Genomic DNA, 17,416 nt, shown 5'->3' with positions numbered 1-17,416 from the left:
CTTGCCACTCCCCGCCTCCCAAATTCCTCTGCAGACACTGTTAGACCCCCAATGCCCCAAGCCCCACCCCCCTGCACACCCTGTTAGCCCCCCAGTTCTAACAATACCCCCATGGATCCACGATTGATTATTATGTGCTATGATTATTATGTGCTATCATATTTTGATCATGTTGATACTGTCTTTCTGGAAGCCAGCATATGCCTTATTCCTATCATATTCCTTCTCTTTGGGACTTCAGATAAAAAGGGCTTTACATATAGATTCTATTAAAGCCTTAACAACATGCCTAATATTTCTTTACTTGAAAGATCTGAAATATCTGTTTTTACTATAGTCACATGTTCATCAGATTTTATTTTGTTTGCACTGAAACACATCTGTTACTGATAGCTGGGGCTGGAAGACTTCACTCCTATCCTAACATATTTTAATCTTTTTCTGTTTCAGGAGTTAGGCTGTTTTAGAATTTCATTAAATAAACTCTTGTGAGAGATCCAATATTTTTTTAGTTTTAGTTTCCAAGCAGCATGATAACAGGGTTTTTGGTTATTTTCAGGTATTAATTTTCTGGACCACACTGTTAAATGAGATCAATAAAAATGTGAAAAAGAAAAAAAGATCAGGCTTTTATTAACCTAAAAAAGGTTACGTTTGGGCATAAGCATTGGATAGTTCCTGGCTTAAAATCTGCCCTCATTATAAATGTAGAGTGAGGTTTCAAATTAGCTTCAGTTGGTGCCACTGAATTTTCAAGTGATGTTAAAATCCTTGCGTTCTATCTATTTTGGGTTATAAAGTGCAGAATGTGAATTGTCACTTCTATGATTTATTATAGCATTGTCAGAATGATTAATTGTCTCATATGACCAACGGTAAAACATAGGGCTCTATTCTATCATCTTCAACAAGGTTAGCTACCTAATAATATTCTTCCTGTTGATCTTACCTGAAAAGAATCTGATTACTGGCTAACTAACACTCTCAAACTACCAATTTGTATTAAACATTTCTAAATAGCATGTATTTAAGATTTACATAATGGACAGCAAGTTAGACTGTAATCAGAACACCCTTCAGGATGGAAGGTTCAGCAAAAAATGATGTGTAAAAGACAAAAAAGGATAACATACAGAGAATCTGCACCTTAATATTTAACCATATAAATTGCTAATGTGTACAAAACTACTATTTGCAAGCCTCACAATAGACCTATATCTTGATGCTAATCGTTCGTCCACTGAAATGATCCCACTTCCTTTAGTTTAGATTTAAATTGATGGGTCTGGAAAGAGAAGTTGCTGCCAAATACTGTAGTTTGTAACAATTTTTTCTTGAGCTTTTTTGAGGATTCACAAGTACAGGTGCATAACTTGTTACCCATACACTTGCCTAAGTTACTTGGATACCTTTTGTTCAGCATTCCTTAGCTGAAGACCTATTGTTCCTTTAGGGGTGTTTTCAGAAAAAAACGCTGCAGCTTTACGGGTTGCAAGGCATAAAATGGAATAGATATCTGTACATGGTCCTGAGTAACAGATTAGCCTTTACCTGCATGCCTCTACTTCAGTGTAATCTAACTTCTCATATGTGCCATTTTAAAGAGAACATAATTCTATTTCCCCTTTCTCAAAACATACTACTCTCATTGATTACTTAATTACTCTTATTGTCCCCCTGCTTTACCTGTAGCAAGTTATTTAAAGTGCTATGCTTTGGGGTCAGATTGAACTGTGTAGTTTCAGTAATATGTTAGGCAAGGATATGGAGTGGTTTGGATGTGGATGATCCTGCCTCAGGCAGTGGGTTGCAATACATGGCCTTCAGAGGTGCCTTCCAGATCCATTTTCCTATGATTCTGTTTAAAGGACATTTAATTACACTTGAATATCTGGTATTTAAATTCCAAGGCAATAATACCACTTTCTCCAAAATGTATAATGCAGCAGAGAACAAATATAAGATCCAAGCACAAGCCTAAATCTGAAACCCACCACATATGTGCATCTATCAGCAACATGACTCATCTGCTATATTCATACAGTCAATGCTGCTTGAAATGTTGGCAGCTGTACTAAACAATTATTGGGCTCTAACTCTGAGAAAATTTCCCATGGGTGACAAAGAGCTAGCTAGGCATTGCTGGTGTTTGTACAGTAGATGTGCACTGGTTTATATGAACACTGAAATGCCCAGGAACGCAATCAAGGGATCAGGCAAATCAACCAAAAATATACTGCTGTGGGAAATCGATGCAAAGGCAAGTCTTTTAATCAAAGTAATTTGATCATCCACTGGATAATAATTATAAAAGTTGTCCTGGGCATTAAGCAGACAAGGTTCTTTAGGTAAATCTGATGTCTTTTATTAATTTTGGGCATCAAAGATTTTTCAGGAATTGGATCTCAGTTATGGGTTAGCTCAACAAGGTATAGACCATTCTTCTGACATGCTGAGCACTTTCAAATCCTACTGCCTTCACTGGATAGTGAGAATAATGATACCATATGAGAATGCTTAGTACCTTGCAGGACTGAGCCTTTAATTATTCTGTCAGTTTTTTGAGCTAAGTAATTCTCACTAACTTCAGTAAATTCCAACTTGATCCAGATAACTGGATAAATGTATCTATGTGTTTTTGATTAACCTCCTGGCAACATAACCTCTGTTTTGTTAAAACAGAGATTATAAAAGCTGTTAACAAGCTTTTATAAATCAGCAACAAGCCATTAAGTACTACATTTGCAATAAAGGTTTAAATTATTGCTATAATTTTTAGTCATTCAAAATGTAGTTGATGATCAGTTGATGACATGTCAGTAGAAAGAAATAGTTGTGTATGCTTGTTGATATTCTCTTTAGGATAGTTGTGAAAATCCTTTTTGTCATTAAGACAGCACCATAAATTCCCTAGCCAAAAACATCTTGGAAAGCCACAGAGGCAGTGAGATTCATGTTTCAGAACATGAGTCTTTTTAAAACATTCAATATACCACTGAGTATATTATAGATCTAATAACATTTTAATGCACCCGACTGTCAAATAAAACTGCCTCATTGAGCTCTAATACACGCAATAATTCAGAAAATTCATTATTTCTACATTATCATTTCCTTATGATGAAGACAGATAATGAAAGGTAAGATGTGTTTTTAGAGTAGATTTTCTACATATTATTTTTTCAGAGATACAGTTTAAAAAATAGAGCTTATATATCTTAAGCCTCAGAAGTCTTTTCCTGCCATTCAGTCTTTTGTATTAGAATGTAATGCATCATCACAGCTACACCTATAAGAAGATAGATTTATTGAATGTACTTTAAACTTTACATTTTGTTATAATCTGTAGATTATCAATCAAGCAGTTATTAACAACTGATCTATTTTCAGCAAATATTAATGCCAGAAAAAGAATTAAAAGTTCTGTCAGTTTTATTTTTAAAAAAAGTTTTATTTTTAAAAATTAACCAAAAGGTGCCTTTCTGATGAGTGCTTTAACACTTTAGGCTACAACAAATCAGAATGCATTATTGATTAACCTACTGGCGATATAACCTCTGGTATGTTAAAACAGAGGTTATAAAAGCTGTTAACAAGTTTTTATAAATCAGCAACAAGCCATTAAGTACTACATTTGTAATAAAGGTTTAAATTATGTCTGTAATTTTTAGTCATTCAAAATGTAGTTGATGATCAGTTGATGACATGTCAGTAGAAAGAAACAGCTGATATTCTGTGCCTGTTGATATTCTCTTTAGGATATTGGGAAAATCCTATATGTCATTAAGATCCATTTAAACTGGTATGCCAGCCAAAAAACATACAGATTTGAAAGGGTTGTGAACAAATTTAAAAAATAGATCAACAAACTTTAAAAATGGATTTTTCTTTAAAGGAAACAAATGTGGGAAACCATGGCTTTTCCCTTGCAGGTTGGCAGAGTTCCAGCCTGCAAAGGGTTGCTTGGGGTCCCTCATGCCTCGCACCCATGCTCCCTGCCCCACACACTGGGGGGCTGGGGGCGGGGAGTAGCAGGTCTGGGGTGAGGGGCCCTGGGTCAAGACTGGCCATTGATGTTTTCAAATGGATCCTGGTACCTAAAAATGTTGAGAACCACTGTGCCAGGTTGCTTTGCACTACTCTGCCAGGGCAATGTAATTGGATTTCAATAGGAAATAGTAATGGAAAATAAATAGGGGAATTTGCTATGTGCATACAATGACTGGTTCATGCACAAGCCACTCCTCAATTTTTTCTGAACATAGGAACAATGCCTGTGGAGTGAAGGAACATGAAAATAAAATGGTAGAACTCCATTATGCTGATTTCCTACTGGTAATAGTTCCCTTTAGCTACTACTATAATGCTGAAACTGAATCAGAGAGCTATAAGTGACTCCTTGTGGGATCTGTCTCATCCCCTATACTGAATGAAGCTTAAACTCAGAGGAAAACGGAGACATTTATTTATGACATTTACCAAGGAGATATATGAATCTCTTAGGTATTGCAGTAGATTAAAGAGATGGCTATAGGGCATTAAAAACACATAGAAGAACACAGCTGAGTACTTCCTAGAACATGGCTTTTGTTTGTCTTGTAACAGCTGTAATGAAAAAAATAGTGGTCTATTTGACCGGGGTAGTGTTTGGCTGCATGCTCTGCTCCTGTTACGGGTTATTTTGTTTTTGGCTATATAGGACTATTGTATTACAATTTCTAAGCTCTTGAATAGATCATTAGTTATATAATTTGTATAGTTACAGTGCTCTTTAGCTTGCACCCATGTCACCCAATGAAACCGTGCCTAACTGAACATAAGAGCATTGTATAGCTATGGATATGACAATAACTTGTATCAAGTCTTTTATTTCACATTGGCCACAGCTACACATGTACTCAACTAAAGAGTAGATTAATTAACTCCAGAGTAAAGCATTACCATCTACATATGCAACACTATTAGACCAAAACAAACAACTAACACTGCTATAAGATAATACTGTTGGGGACAATGCTATCTTACAGTGGAATAATTAACTGTGATTAAATGCACATGTAGATGCTGATGGTAGGTGTAAATTGCACCTAGTCAGCCCAGCCAGCAGGGGGTCAGACTCTCCGCTGTTGCCTAGCCACATGACTCCACACTTTCAGCACTCATGCCCCAGTCAGCCCCTCTGCTGTCAAATGCCGCCACCCAGAGCCTGGGGTAGAGCAGGGCAGGACCAACCCTGGTGTAAACTGCTCTGCCCTGGCTCAAATTTCTGTTGTCCCAGGTGCACATGTAGATGTTATACGCAGGAGTAATTTACTCTGGCTTAAAATACTCCAGTGTTTATTGCTTCAAAGTAATTGTATGTGTAAATGCCCCCAGGGTTATTTCAAGAACCATAGAATATTGTTCCAAGCAGGCTTCTTCTCTACAGATTCAAGCTATTTTTGAGAACAGGTCATATTTACACAAGATAAGGGCTTAAATTTCAGAAAGGAAAGATGGAAGATAAAGAAGCAAATAAATGTTTCCTTCCCATCTCATTGTTATTTTTCTGACATCAACCACCAAAACATTTTTTCTAAAGAAACTACATTTCTACCCACGCTGATTGGTTTAAATTCATATAGAAGTATATGTAAGTTTCCAAGGTGTCTACTGAAAAGAATAGGCAAGGTTCTTTGAGTAGATGTGATAAAAATTATTAGACAAGCTGAGTAGTTGGAAAAAAGTTCTTAGCAAGCTTTTGGGTGCAGTCACCCATCTTCAGGCACAGGGAATTTCTGCTGTTCTGAAACTCTAAGAAGTGAATGGAGTTTGCTATTCTTGTCCCTTGAAAAAGGTCACCTTAAGTTGTGTTATAAATTGACAACTCCTTGAATGTAATCTTATCTTGAGGATGTAACTGATATATTTTGAAGACAAATTCAGCTACATGTCACAGTGAAAGAACTTTTTCAGGTGTCTAGGAGAAATACGCTGAAGACAATGATATGTAAGATGATAACTGACTCCTCTGATATTGGAAAGAGAAAGTTATATGTTTTATTCCAGGGTTGAGAGTCGTAACTAGATCTTCATATACATTTTATAGGAATTGTTACTAACAATGTTTTCATAATTATCCTTCTTTTCATAAAAAAGCATGTCTTGCACCTTAGCTTCACACCAACCGTTCTTTCTAAACTACATTTAGAGATATTTTTATGTTGTGCTCATTAATTAGCGGACTATTAGTCTCCACCTTCCATAACTCTCAACAAAATCTTTTTACTGAGTGGTTTTAACTAGCACTCTGTATCTTGAGTGCAGCCCTTAAAATTCAATGATACTTTGATTGATTACTGAATTCATATAACCTGTTTGGGATTTTTTCCCCTGTTGTGCTTTTCTTTTCCTTTCTTTAAAAAAATACTCTCTCTGAAACGGAATGCACTGGAACCCTACTTCTCTAATGACCCTGTTACTTGTAAAAGGCTAAGATTAACAACTGCCCGGTAAGTGAGATATGGACAAAAGAAATGTGCTGCTTTGGCTGGATTTTTCATCATTTCATCATTCCTAATTTTCAGGAAGTCTGAAAGAAGAAAGCTAGAAGGCTTTCATACAACACATTGTGGTGACTATGTTTATTAATCCCTGAACTTTTCCTTTTATTTCTAATTCTCAGATAGCAATGCTAGGCAACCAACAAGTTTTACTTCTCCAAAAGAGGAATAAAATCATCTAGCCCCCCAAAAATCTTATCCTAGTTCTGGCCCAGCTGCTCCTTTTTGTGCCTCAGACTACCTGCTTCTTAATTAGTAGCTGAAGATGGCTGTGTCTCAGTTATCAGCAGTACCTCATCACTTGCAAATCTCTGGAACTTTTGCTTGTTTACTTGGCATGATTACAGTTTTTTCTTCCTGGGACTGAATGGGAACTTAATTCTTTTTTTGTAAAAATTTAATTGTTTGCCCATCAACCTTTCAGTGGGCGTATCTATATGAGACACTGTACAGTAGCTTAATAACACTGAGCAATAGCGTATTAGGTAAAAACCATGCTAATACACTACTACACAGTATTATTAGACTACTGTGCAGTAAGCATCACAAAAAACCCATGCACTGGTGCTACTGCACAGTAATTGTTAAGGGGTGTACGAAGTGGGCCCTATTTGGTTTGGATTCAGCCTGAATCAGGGACAGTGATTTGATTCATAGATTCGGACCACTGTCCTTGATTCGATTCAGCTGAATCCCAATCTGAAGATTCGATGCTGGTTTGGAGAATTAGTGATTCAGACATAGACACAGCTTTAAAAGTTTTTTCTACATACTTCGAGGTACCAGCATGGCTTGTGAATGCTGCAATGCTGGGATGGATGGAATGCCCCACAGGAGTGTGGGGGCCCCCTCCATATGCTTGGCGGCAAACCCGAAAGTGGACCAGAAGTACTTCTGGTTCACTTCCAGGTCCTCCAGGGAGTATGCAAGGCCCCCCCTCCATGTCCCCCCTGCTTGGCAACTGGCCGTAGAGGGACGTGAGGTGCCCCCCCCCAGACCCAGGAGGCACCAGTTGCTGAGCCGGGGAGGCACAGGGGGTGCTTCTGGTCTCCTTCCAGGTCTGCTGCCAAGGGTGCTGGGGACCCCCCCATGCTCCTATGAGATGCTTCTTCTGCCCCAGCATGGCAGCATTCATGAGCCATGCCTGGTACTGTGAGGTATGTAGAAAAAACTTTTAAAGCTGTGTCTATGTCCAAATCACCAAATTTTTCTGAATCTCTCCGAATTGATTTGGAGGGTTCCGATTCAATTTGAAGAGATTAAAGGGTCCTCTGATTTGATTCAGATTTGGAGTTTCAGCTACTTAATCCGGCCGAATCTCCGCCAGATTGAATCAGGGATCGAAGCTTGGCACAGCCCTAGTAAGTGTAGTTACTGCCCATTTAGTTAGTACTTCATTAAGCAAGTATTAAACTAAATGTGTAGTAGCTACTGCACATTAATGAATGTGTAGATGAGCCCAGTGTGTGTCTTAGTTAGGATTAAACTATAAAAACTCACATTCCTTGCAATCAATATTGGGAGACTAATATATCAGCTGAACATTCAATATTCTTAACTGGGAACAATATTATGAGCAGGGAGTAAATATGTACTTGGATACAGTCTACAGTGTTGGATTACTGGCATAGTTCTAATGATAGTGTGTTTTGATTTAAAGCAGGAAGATCTATTCTCATATCCCCAAAACATTAACTGGGGCAAAAATATATCCTTGCTTGAAGCAAATTGTAACACAAGACCCAATGTCTACAGAAATTAATAGAAACACACTTGTTGTGTTTTTCTCTATATATTAGAACTGAGAAAAGAATGATTCCCTGTGAGAAGTGATACAGTGCTGATAATATTCAAGGTCAACCTCACAGAGCAGATCACTGATTATTATTCAGCTCAGGAGAGTAACAGTGAATAGGCTGCTCATTCCCTTTAGAATGAAATTAATTACTTATATTTAAATTTCATACAGGATGCTAGATACTCCTTGCTAAGTCAGCAGGGGGCTGGAAGAATATGACTGGAAAGACTGGACCTGAAGGAAGGGCAATGAATGAATGGAGATACAGACTGGGATCCCATACTTCAAAGCAGCTGGGCTCTCTGAAAGTAGCACAATCGCTGTATGCCTTGTATCATGATACAGCAGTGCAGAAGTTCAGATCCCATGTAATACTGACACTTAAGAAAAAAGCGAGTGACCTGGAAGAAAGGTGCCTTGTAGAAAACAAACTCTCAGAAAAAGCATTTAAACATCATTGTATTGAATGCTATTATAAGGTCTTTGAGGAATAAATCTACTGGTGATTTTATATCTCAAGGAACACCTTTTTTCCTCTAATTCCATAGATCATAACATTAAATGGATAAAAATATTCTATAAAAAATGAGCCTGATTCTCCAGCACGTTGGCACCTTGTGTAGTCATTCAATTTTGTGCAAAGTGAGTGCACCTTTTAGATCTGGTGACAGGTTTACATGGGTATGAATGATTTGCACAATGTGCAAAACAGAAAAATTGGACTTCTGATTTGTACTGGTATTACCAGCTTTGTAAAGCTCCTTCCCCTACGAACAGCTATTTCCCATGTTCTCCTCATATAATTATACTTCCAAATGATTGTGCAATTACATGCACTTATACTATTTATGTAATTATGTCATGTATAGCAATTATGAAATGTAGTTATGTAACTATGTATTTCTTTTTAAAGATGAATTTTTGTTGCATCAAGTTACTGACTAAAATTATTGTACTTAGAGCAAACCAGAGGGACATTATACTTAAGATAGTCACTGATAAAAACAAGAAGATTCACAGTTTAGGAGGATCTGAGTGGGAGATATGCTCCATATAGTAACTAGGAAAAAGCAATCTCAACAGCAGTATTTGCACTGTATAGTAGGAAAGCATAGCAAGAGTTTTGTTCCCCCTTAGTTTAGCCAGTTTGTGTTAGAAAAGTAACATGCTGGCAATGTGGTTTGTGTGCGAGTTACTGTATGGTGCTGTTAACAGTGCAGTGTGTCAGCTGAATCAGAGTGCTGAAAATGTATAGCTCAATAATTTGATTTATTTTTAGCTCTTATAATGCCCCTGTCTGGCCTAGATGTTGCTAAGCAGTCTTCTTTTTGCCTGAAAACCTGAAGGTCAATTTGAAGTCACGATCATATAATAGTTCTTTTTATATCAACACTTGGGACTGGCCTTGGGGGATATTCCTTAATCTTCTGGAGCTGACAGAACAGAATCTGACTAAGATTATAACAAACCTACAAGATGTATTACTTCATCTCAGGGAACTTCTGAACACTGAGGGCCTTTTTTTCAGAGGAGTTGTGGCTCATCATCATTTCAGGAAATCAGTCCACAGTTATCTAATCAGTCAGGAAACTGGGTACATATTTCCTTATCTCCTACACAGAGGAATACTCACAAAACTATTCTGAAAAGTATTGTTTAAAAGTTTTAAACCTAAAGATATTTGCCTCACTTCAAAGCTGCAATTTGGACAAATCAGAGACTTCAAATTCCTGCAGTTGCTTGGATAGTTTTAGCAGTCCCAATGATTGCACTGGGAACTGCTCTGAGCTTTGCTGAATAAGGGCCAGATTTTACGCTTATGAATGAAATGCAGCTAGATACTCATTTTGCATGTGCATCGTTTGCTATTGTTGGTTTGTTTTTTATTACCAAGCATAGGTTATGAGTATTTTAGAAACAGTCTCTTGTCTCGGAGTATGACATAGATATAGTTTATTATGGTCCCTATTCAAGTCTAACTCTGTTCACAGTCAAATTAACAGCTTGGTTTTGGCTTTGGAGTCAGATGGTAGTGTGACTGGATGCCTATGAGGAGATTTAGAGCTCAAGGAAGTTGCTTACTGTTGTGCCTTGGAAGGGTGGAATTTTAGGTCCAGAAGCCCCTTTTGAAATTCATTAAAAACACTAAGGGACTGATGTCAATTTTTTTGCCTTGCTGCTTACTTTAATACTTTAATATTTTTTGAGTCCATGGAAAGACTTGTCTCTTTCTGACAGTCAGTGCCAAGGCCCTATGTGAACCTGTCAGTGCAAAAATGTGTATAAAGTGGTCTGTTCTCTTGGAAAGATTGTCACAAAAGATGAATAAAAAGGAATCTATCTATCTATCTATCTATCTATCTATCTATCTATCTATCTAGTGGATTCTGTCTTCCAGGGACAATCTAGTTTAGCACTTCTGGAAAGTATAATGCAAAAAATAAGAAATCACAGTAAGAGAGAGTGCTACCAAAAATCTAATTAGGGTGAGAGGTATCTACAGTGAAATATGACACTACCAATTTTTCAGAAAGGGCTGTCAGACAAAATAGCTGTGCTGTCCATTTGTCCTAGGAAGTTTCAGGGTGTCACACACACAGGTACATCCAGAGAAAATGATGGTTGAAATGTGTATAGCACCTACTGTACATTATAAAAGGCATGTTTTCATGGTAAAGAACATGGAAAGAAACTTCAAAGTGTAAAGGTTCACGGAAATTATGGGCATCTGATCACTTAGAACAAGAGTCTGGCACCCTGCCACAAAAACTGAGCAACATCCTACTTTGACCTAGATTATAATACTCTTATTTATCTTTGGCAGTATATTATTCTGTGAATACACTTACTAAGTCAGTGGTACTTTACATGGAGTGAGGTGCTTGGAAATGAAAGTAAGTGCTTTATAATCTGGCCTTTTCTGAATAGATTAATTTAAAACACATGCTGGAATATATTCTCTCTTCCACAATATTCTACAATAATTCTGTCAATATAGATTGGTAGAGTTTACATCCATATTGTTGCCCATCTACATCTTACATTCCAACCATTATACTACTTAATTACTTGTTGGCATCTCTGCCCTTATTTTTTCCTTCAACACCTTGTACTAGTGTTAGTTCTAGTACTTCTAAGATCCCTTTTTCTCCTTAGATATTTCCAGTATTGTGCCAGTTTGTACATCTAGCAGAGGCATAAACAGCATTTTTAGTGCTATCATTAGGCATTATGTTTTACAGATTTCATAGACATTAGGGATGGAAGGGGCCTCAGGAGATCATCGAGTCCAGTTCTATGTCTTTAATATTTAGGAGTTGGAAAATGCTATATATAGTTATTTTCCTCTTTCCCGTATCTTGCTTTTCTGTACTGTTGTGTTAATATTTATTCCTTCTTCCCATTTGCTTGCTAAAACACTCCCTTTTCTCACTTTCTGTTAAACTTCTTTCATCCTTTTTTTTCCTCTGGCCTATGTTGTTCTTTAAAAAGCAACATTATTTCCCATTACATCACGTTTTCCTTCTTTCTACCCTACTCTGTCTGTTCCACCCCACTTTTCCTTTTTTCCTTGTTTTCATTCCCTGCACGTGCCTGGATGCAGCCTAAGAATATGATAGAAAATGATGGAACTATTTCCCATCTTTTGTCTAGTCAGTGGGGGCCAAGCTTTTTCATAGGAATGCCACAAATTAGGCCTTGCACCCTCCCCAATTCTGATCACCTTCCCTGGACCAATCTGAAGCTCTGTTTTCTGCTTCCTGCCCTGTACTCCCTGCTTTAGTTACCATTATGCTTTCTAACCCCAGCCCTATCTGTTGCTGTGCTGCCTGCCCTCTCCCCAGGGCTGTCACATGCCACACACAGAGGTTACTTGTGGCACCTGTGCTGCAGGCTCGCTGCCCCTGCTCTAGGTAATTTTGGGAAAAGGAGCTCATTCTGTCTTGTGACTTACACTATTGCTACAAGTCTTACTGTTGGCAGTGCATCAAATCCCAGACTCCACAGAGCAAGGTTGTCCTGCTCAGGACAGTGCACGGGTAGGTAACATTCCTGTATGGCACTGGTTTACAGACACAGAAAGCAGATAAAGTAATCAATATCTCAGAAAGCAGCTTTTTCAGTAATGAAAAAAGGAGAAATGAAGGAAGAGAGATATTGAAGTGCGAAGAGAAAGAAGGATCAGAGTTAGGAACAGTAGAACATAGTGCTGGAGAGGACCTTCAGTAATTGAGACTAGCCCACTACAATTTCGGGTGACTATGTTATGTGTTTCTGAACCTCAAGCCAAACCGTTTAGGTTTCCTGCTATCGCTACTTTTGTTAGCATCTGATTGCAGATCCTCACTTCTGTGATGGGTAGAAACCTTTTTCTTATTTGCAGCCTAAAGCATTCTCAGGCAGTTTATACCCATTTATTTTTGCATCCTTTACCTTAACTGGCTCTTCTTTCTTTATGGAGTTGTTTGATATACTTTAATCCTGAACAAAATACAAAAGGGCTTCCCAATTTAAGCATATATTTGACTCATTATCTTTTGTGCCATTTTTTCTGTATCCTATTGTTCATCTCTCCACTATGTTCAAACCTCCCATGGATGCTTCTTTGCTGGTCTAGAAACCTGATAATCTGCTGCATTTACCAGAGCACAAAATGGGAAGAAGTGTAGAACCTGATTTACAAAGGAATTTATGCTTTTTAACAAGCAGATAGATACCTAGTGGGATTTTCAAAAGTGTCAACACACCTAACATCCATTACATTAAGCTGAGTTAGGTATGTCAACACTTCTGAAAAACCCAGTCAAATTAATTTTTGAAAATTTTACTCCTAAAACTAAAGTCAAGATTCATTTTTTCATGAACTGTAGTGGTGTTGGTATATGTGGACCTAAATTAAATTTGCTCATGTATGAAATGAAGCTGTCTCCCAAAGAGTGTTATCTAGTTTATTGGCTTGACGTAAAGCTTGTCTAAATAGGTCTAGTAATACTGACTTCAGTGGAGCTACATCTGTTTTACTCTCACTGAACATTTGGTCCTGCACCTAGTTATGTAGTTTAGGCATCAGAAATAAGGGAAAAGACTGGAAAGTGAAAGCAATAATGGAGAAAGGAATAGTTGTTCATCCCTTGAATTCCCTGTGGTTATGGCAAATGATAGATTTTTAATGCTTGTTATATTAATTTCACCCTGAAAACTGTATAATAGAGTTCTTAGAAGCCACCAAGTTAATAGAGGCATAACCTAACACCAAATTAAGTTGGAAGTGTTCTGTGAAGTGTTCAGATTTCACAAAACATTTCAAGTTTAATTTTAAGTGTACTGAGTATCAATGTTCCAGACAGGTCGAGCTGAGCTGAGCCATTTCTATTGGACCTCTCATAATATCTACATTGTTTGGGGGATAAGTGAAAATTAAAAAAAAATAAAGCAAAAACCTCTAGCCATAACAAAATCATTAGCCATAGAAACTGAACATGTAGGCACTAATTAGCCCCTCCAAAAAGTCAGTCGAGCTTGGCTTGTGCCTATGTACCTTATAAAAACTAGGTTTTTTTAATGGAATTTGACTTTTTGCTGTATTAGCCGTAAAAAGATTTCTATGTATAACAAGTCTGAATAATTTAAAATATGTCAAAATGCATCTGGAAGACATTAAATGTTTCACACCTAGCCAAGAAGGAAAGTACAATGGTTGTAGGTTCACGTTAGCTATCTGAGTGGAAATATATGAAAGATAAAAATCCAATTACTTTTTAGACACAAACTGATCTTAAGATAGAACTCATACATTTCTTTTATCTGTTTCTTCTGTAGAATGGACAACATGTTTCTTTATATTCTCATCGAGGGGAATGAGGAGCATGGAAACTGTCTGGTATGGCAACAGTGTAAATAGACTTTAATTTAGTTGAGAGAAGAAAACAGGTCAGTATACAGTGAAAGGCTATCTTAGATGAGATCCTCCCTAGGCCATTAATAGCCCTATGAATGTTTATAAAAAGATGTTCTCACCTTAGTAATCTTTCATTGGATAAGTGTTAGGGTCTGGCCCTGTAATTACTGAAATGGTCAGCTCTCTATTATTTTCTGTTCATCGCTTAGCACACTTGGCTATTTTGTTCATCACTTAGCACACTGGGCTCTTGGTCACAATAATATGTAGGTGCTGATGGAATACAAATTACAATCTTCAGTATATATATGAAAGACACTGGAAAGACTTTTACTGATTTCAGCGAGCATTGAATCAGGTCTTGAATAATTTGCCTATATCTCTAGGGCCAGATGCTAAGCAGCACTTAAGTAACTTAAGTGGGATCTAAATGCACCTTAGGTGTGTGTGGAAAAAAATTCTGAAAGTCTCACTCAGCTGTCACCTGACCCCAAGGATCTAAATGCCTTAATTTTTTACTTTAACGTTTCCTATGTGCCTAAAATGACATCTCTGCATATCCTCAGAATTGCACAGTTTTGACAAGAATAAGCAACTAGGGGCCTAGATTGTTCCTAAATCTACTAAGGATCTATAAATTAGGTGTTTCTCTGCCTAAGTTTCTTGAGAAGATTAATTTAGTAGGCATTTTCAGCATCACAAAAAAGCTGTGCGTTTGTGTGACTATTCAGTAACTTGTATAAACAATACTAAGTTGTTTATAAATTGTTTATAAACTAAATAACGACTGTGCAGTCAGCATCTCATGTAGATGCAGCCACAGAGTATTGCTGGCATTGGATTACGATAAATTAAATCACCAAACATTGTAAACAGCAGACTATGACCAGTCATCTTTGTACTGTAAATCACTGAAGAGGTTTTCACAATTTATTACATTTTGGAGAAAAATAGAGCATTTTTGGACAATTCAGCAATAGCAATACATTTTCTAGACCAGAGGTGTCAAACTCATCCCATGGTTCCAGGCTGGATCCTGACCTCAGGGATCCTCCAGGGCTGGATTTGGACCTTGGGATTCTTCTCAGGCCGGATCGATGGGAACAGCGGAAGCTGCAGTGTATCCAATGGTGGTGGCAGTGGGACTGCAGAGGCAGCAGTAATAAGGCTCAGGGCCAGCAGCAGTGGGAGCTCTGGGGACAGCAGCAGTGAGGATCTGGGGGTGGAGGGGCAAGTGCAGGCTTTATCTGTACAGCCCTCTCTTGTGCCCATGCTACTGATGGCAACGTCCATTGGGGCCTAGGAGATCAGAAATCTCTGGTAGGTCACAACCCCCTAACATCACCACCCAATTTCTGGTACCCTGCCATTAGGCCAGTGGGCTGGATAGAACAGCTCTGTATGGCACATCTGGGCCACAGGCTATACATTAGACACCACTCTTCTAGACCATCACACCTAGAAATAAAGAAACTTACAGAGTACAAAGCTTGTTAAGCACAATGCTTGAGGACTATGTAAATCATTCAGCTTTAGCAAGATTTCAGGATGAACAGGGTAACAAACTGTTGCGTATGTTGATAATGTGAAAAATAAATTTTATAGAAGTAAAATAGAAAGTAGGAATTCTGGGGGAAAATGTTGTAAACCAGCTTACCTGGGTAACCTTCTCTGTCACATTGTGCGTTCTCTCTTTCACCTTAGGTGCAATAATTGTTTTCTCTGAAGAAGGAGGAGATGAAGATTTTTTTTCAGGTTTGATATCTGAAAAGTTCAGGGTGAGTTGAGGAATTTTGTTGATGGTGCTGTATTTGTTGAGATTTGAATCTGATGTGGATCCCAGTAGACTTGACTTGATATGATTGAAAGGCCCTAAAATGGGAAATTGTACTTAATACTTGACAAATGGAGAGAAATAAAGAAAATGTCCACAATGCTTAAGTGATATATCACAGAAATATGTTTTTAAAATAGTATATTTTATACTATTTTACTATACAATTTGTTTATATTAGAAATGGTCTGGATAAAAACTAACTATTAAAGTTTTGCTATTACATGTGTACACAATTACTTCCCTGCTATCCCACCACACACCTTACAGTAATACATATAGAGACAATGAATAGTAAAGTTGATGGAAGCTGTGTATATCTCTCCATAAGAGTTTTGAACCTGCTTGGTGCACTACATCACAATATAAGTATACTTGTACAGGGATGCCTGTGCTAACTGGATGCTCATAAGTATTCAGTTTTCATTCGTTTGACCTTCTGAACACCCAAGTCATGGGGTCATTCATATCTCACTAGTTGGATACTCACTAGGCACACACATATGTTGTAGCTTTTGTCTGTAAGATCACAAATTCCAAAAGCACTTTGGTGAATTAAATAACATTATTTGAATATTTGCTCTCCTTTCAACTGTTGTATTTTAAACAGCAGTCAATTAACTGAGCACAGACATGGTAAAAAGCTATTAGTCATCTATTCACAGGTAATTATAATGGAGAGAGAGGGAAATGGCACAATTTTTAAAAGAAAAGGTTAGTGTGATTGTACTAAGAACTTTTATTTATTCATTTCACTAAGGCATTTTATAACTTGTGTCTGTCTTCATTTCCTAGTTTAATTAATAAACATGATATCCAGGACCATGGCTATGATACATCCATTGTGATATTTAATGTCTCTTATGTCCTTATTTGCATATAGATTCCAAGGCCAGTATTGAAATGTCTCAGTATATGCCTTTATTTGGGCATAGCCCTGTCTAACCTTTGATGAGCTGTCTCTGCAGGGTAATTGAGAATGAACAGGTTAGACTTTTAGGTTCTTGAAACAGACAATGGGGAGACTTTGGTATAGCAAAAATGGTTCAAGCATAGGCCCTGGGCACTCTGTACATAGAGCGTGGGTAATTAAAAAAAGCCTAGTCTACAGTTAAACCACAGTAATGTCTCTGGACGACCTTCCCTATAGATATGGCTCCTAGATCCTAGGGATTTAGAGAGAATTTCAACCCATCTCTCCCACTTCCCACAGACTAGAACTCAGAAATCCTTCAACTCATCCTCCTGCTCAGTGCAAAGAATTATGATGTCATTGGGATAACGGAGACCTAGTGGGACTCCACCCATGACTGGACCACAGGTATAGAGGGCTATACCCTGTA

At 37.7% G+C, this 17,416-nt stretch overlaps 1 protein-coding gene across 1 annotated transcript in view; it reads right to left on the bottom strand.

Annotated features, from left to right (window-relative positions):
• The window catches only part of KCNH7 (potassium voltage-gated channel subfamily H member 7), a 384,158-nt gene that overhangs the window by 101,268 nt on the left and 265,474 nt on the right, over positions 1–17,416 (bottom strand). The window contains exon 6 of the mRNA XM_019554564.1: positions 15,897–16,111. Coding sequence (XP_019410109.1) covers positions 15,897–16,111 — 215 coding nt within the window. The remainder of the gene's footprint in view (positions 1–15,896; positions 16,112–17,416) is intronic.

The sequence above is a fragment of the Crocodylus porosus genome, unplaced genomic scaffold (assembly GCF_001723895.1).
Source record: "Crocodylus porosus isolate Cpor-Errol unplaced genomic scaffold, CroPor_comp1, whole genome shotgun sequence".
Taxonomy (NCBI): domain Eukaryota; kingdom Metazoa; phylum Chordata; order Crocodylia; family Crocodylidae; genus Crocodylus; species Crocodylus porosus.
The sequence above is the reverse complement of the archived record's forward strand: the minus strand, read 5'-3'. Positions and strand labels throughout refer to the sequence as shown.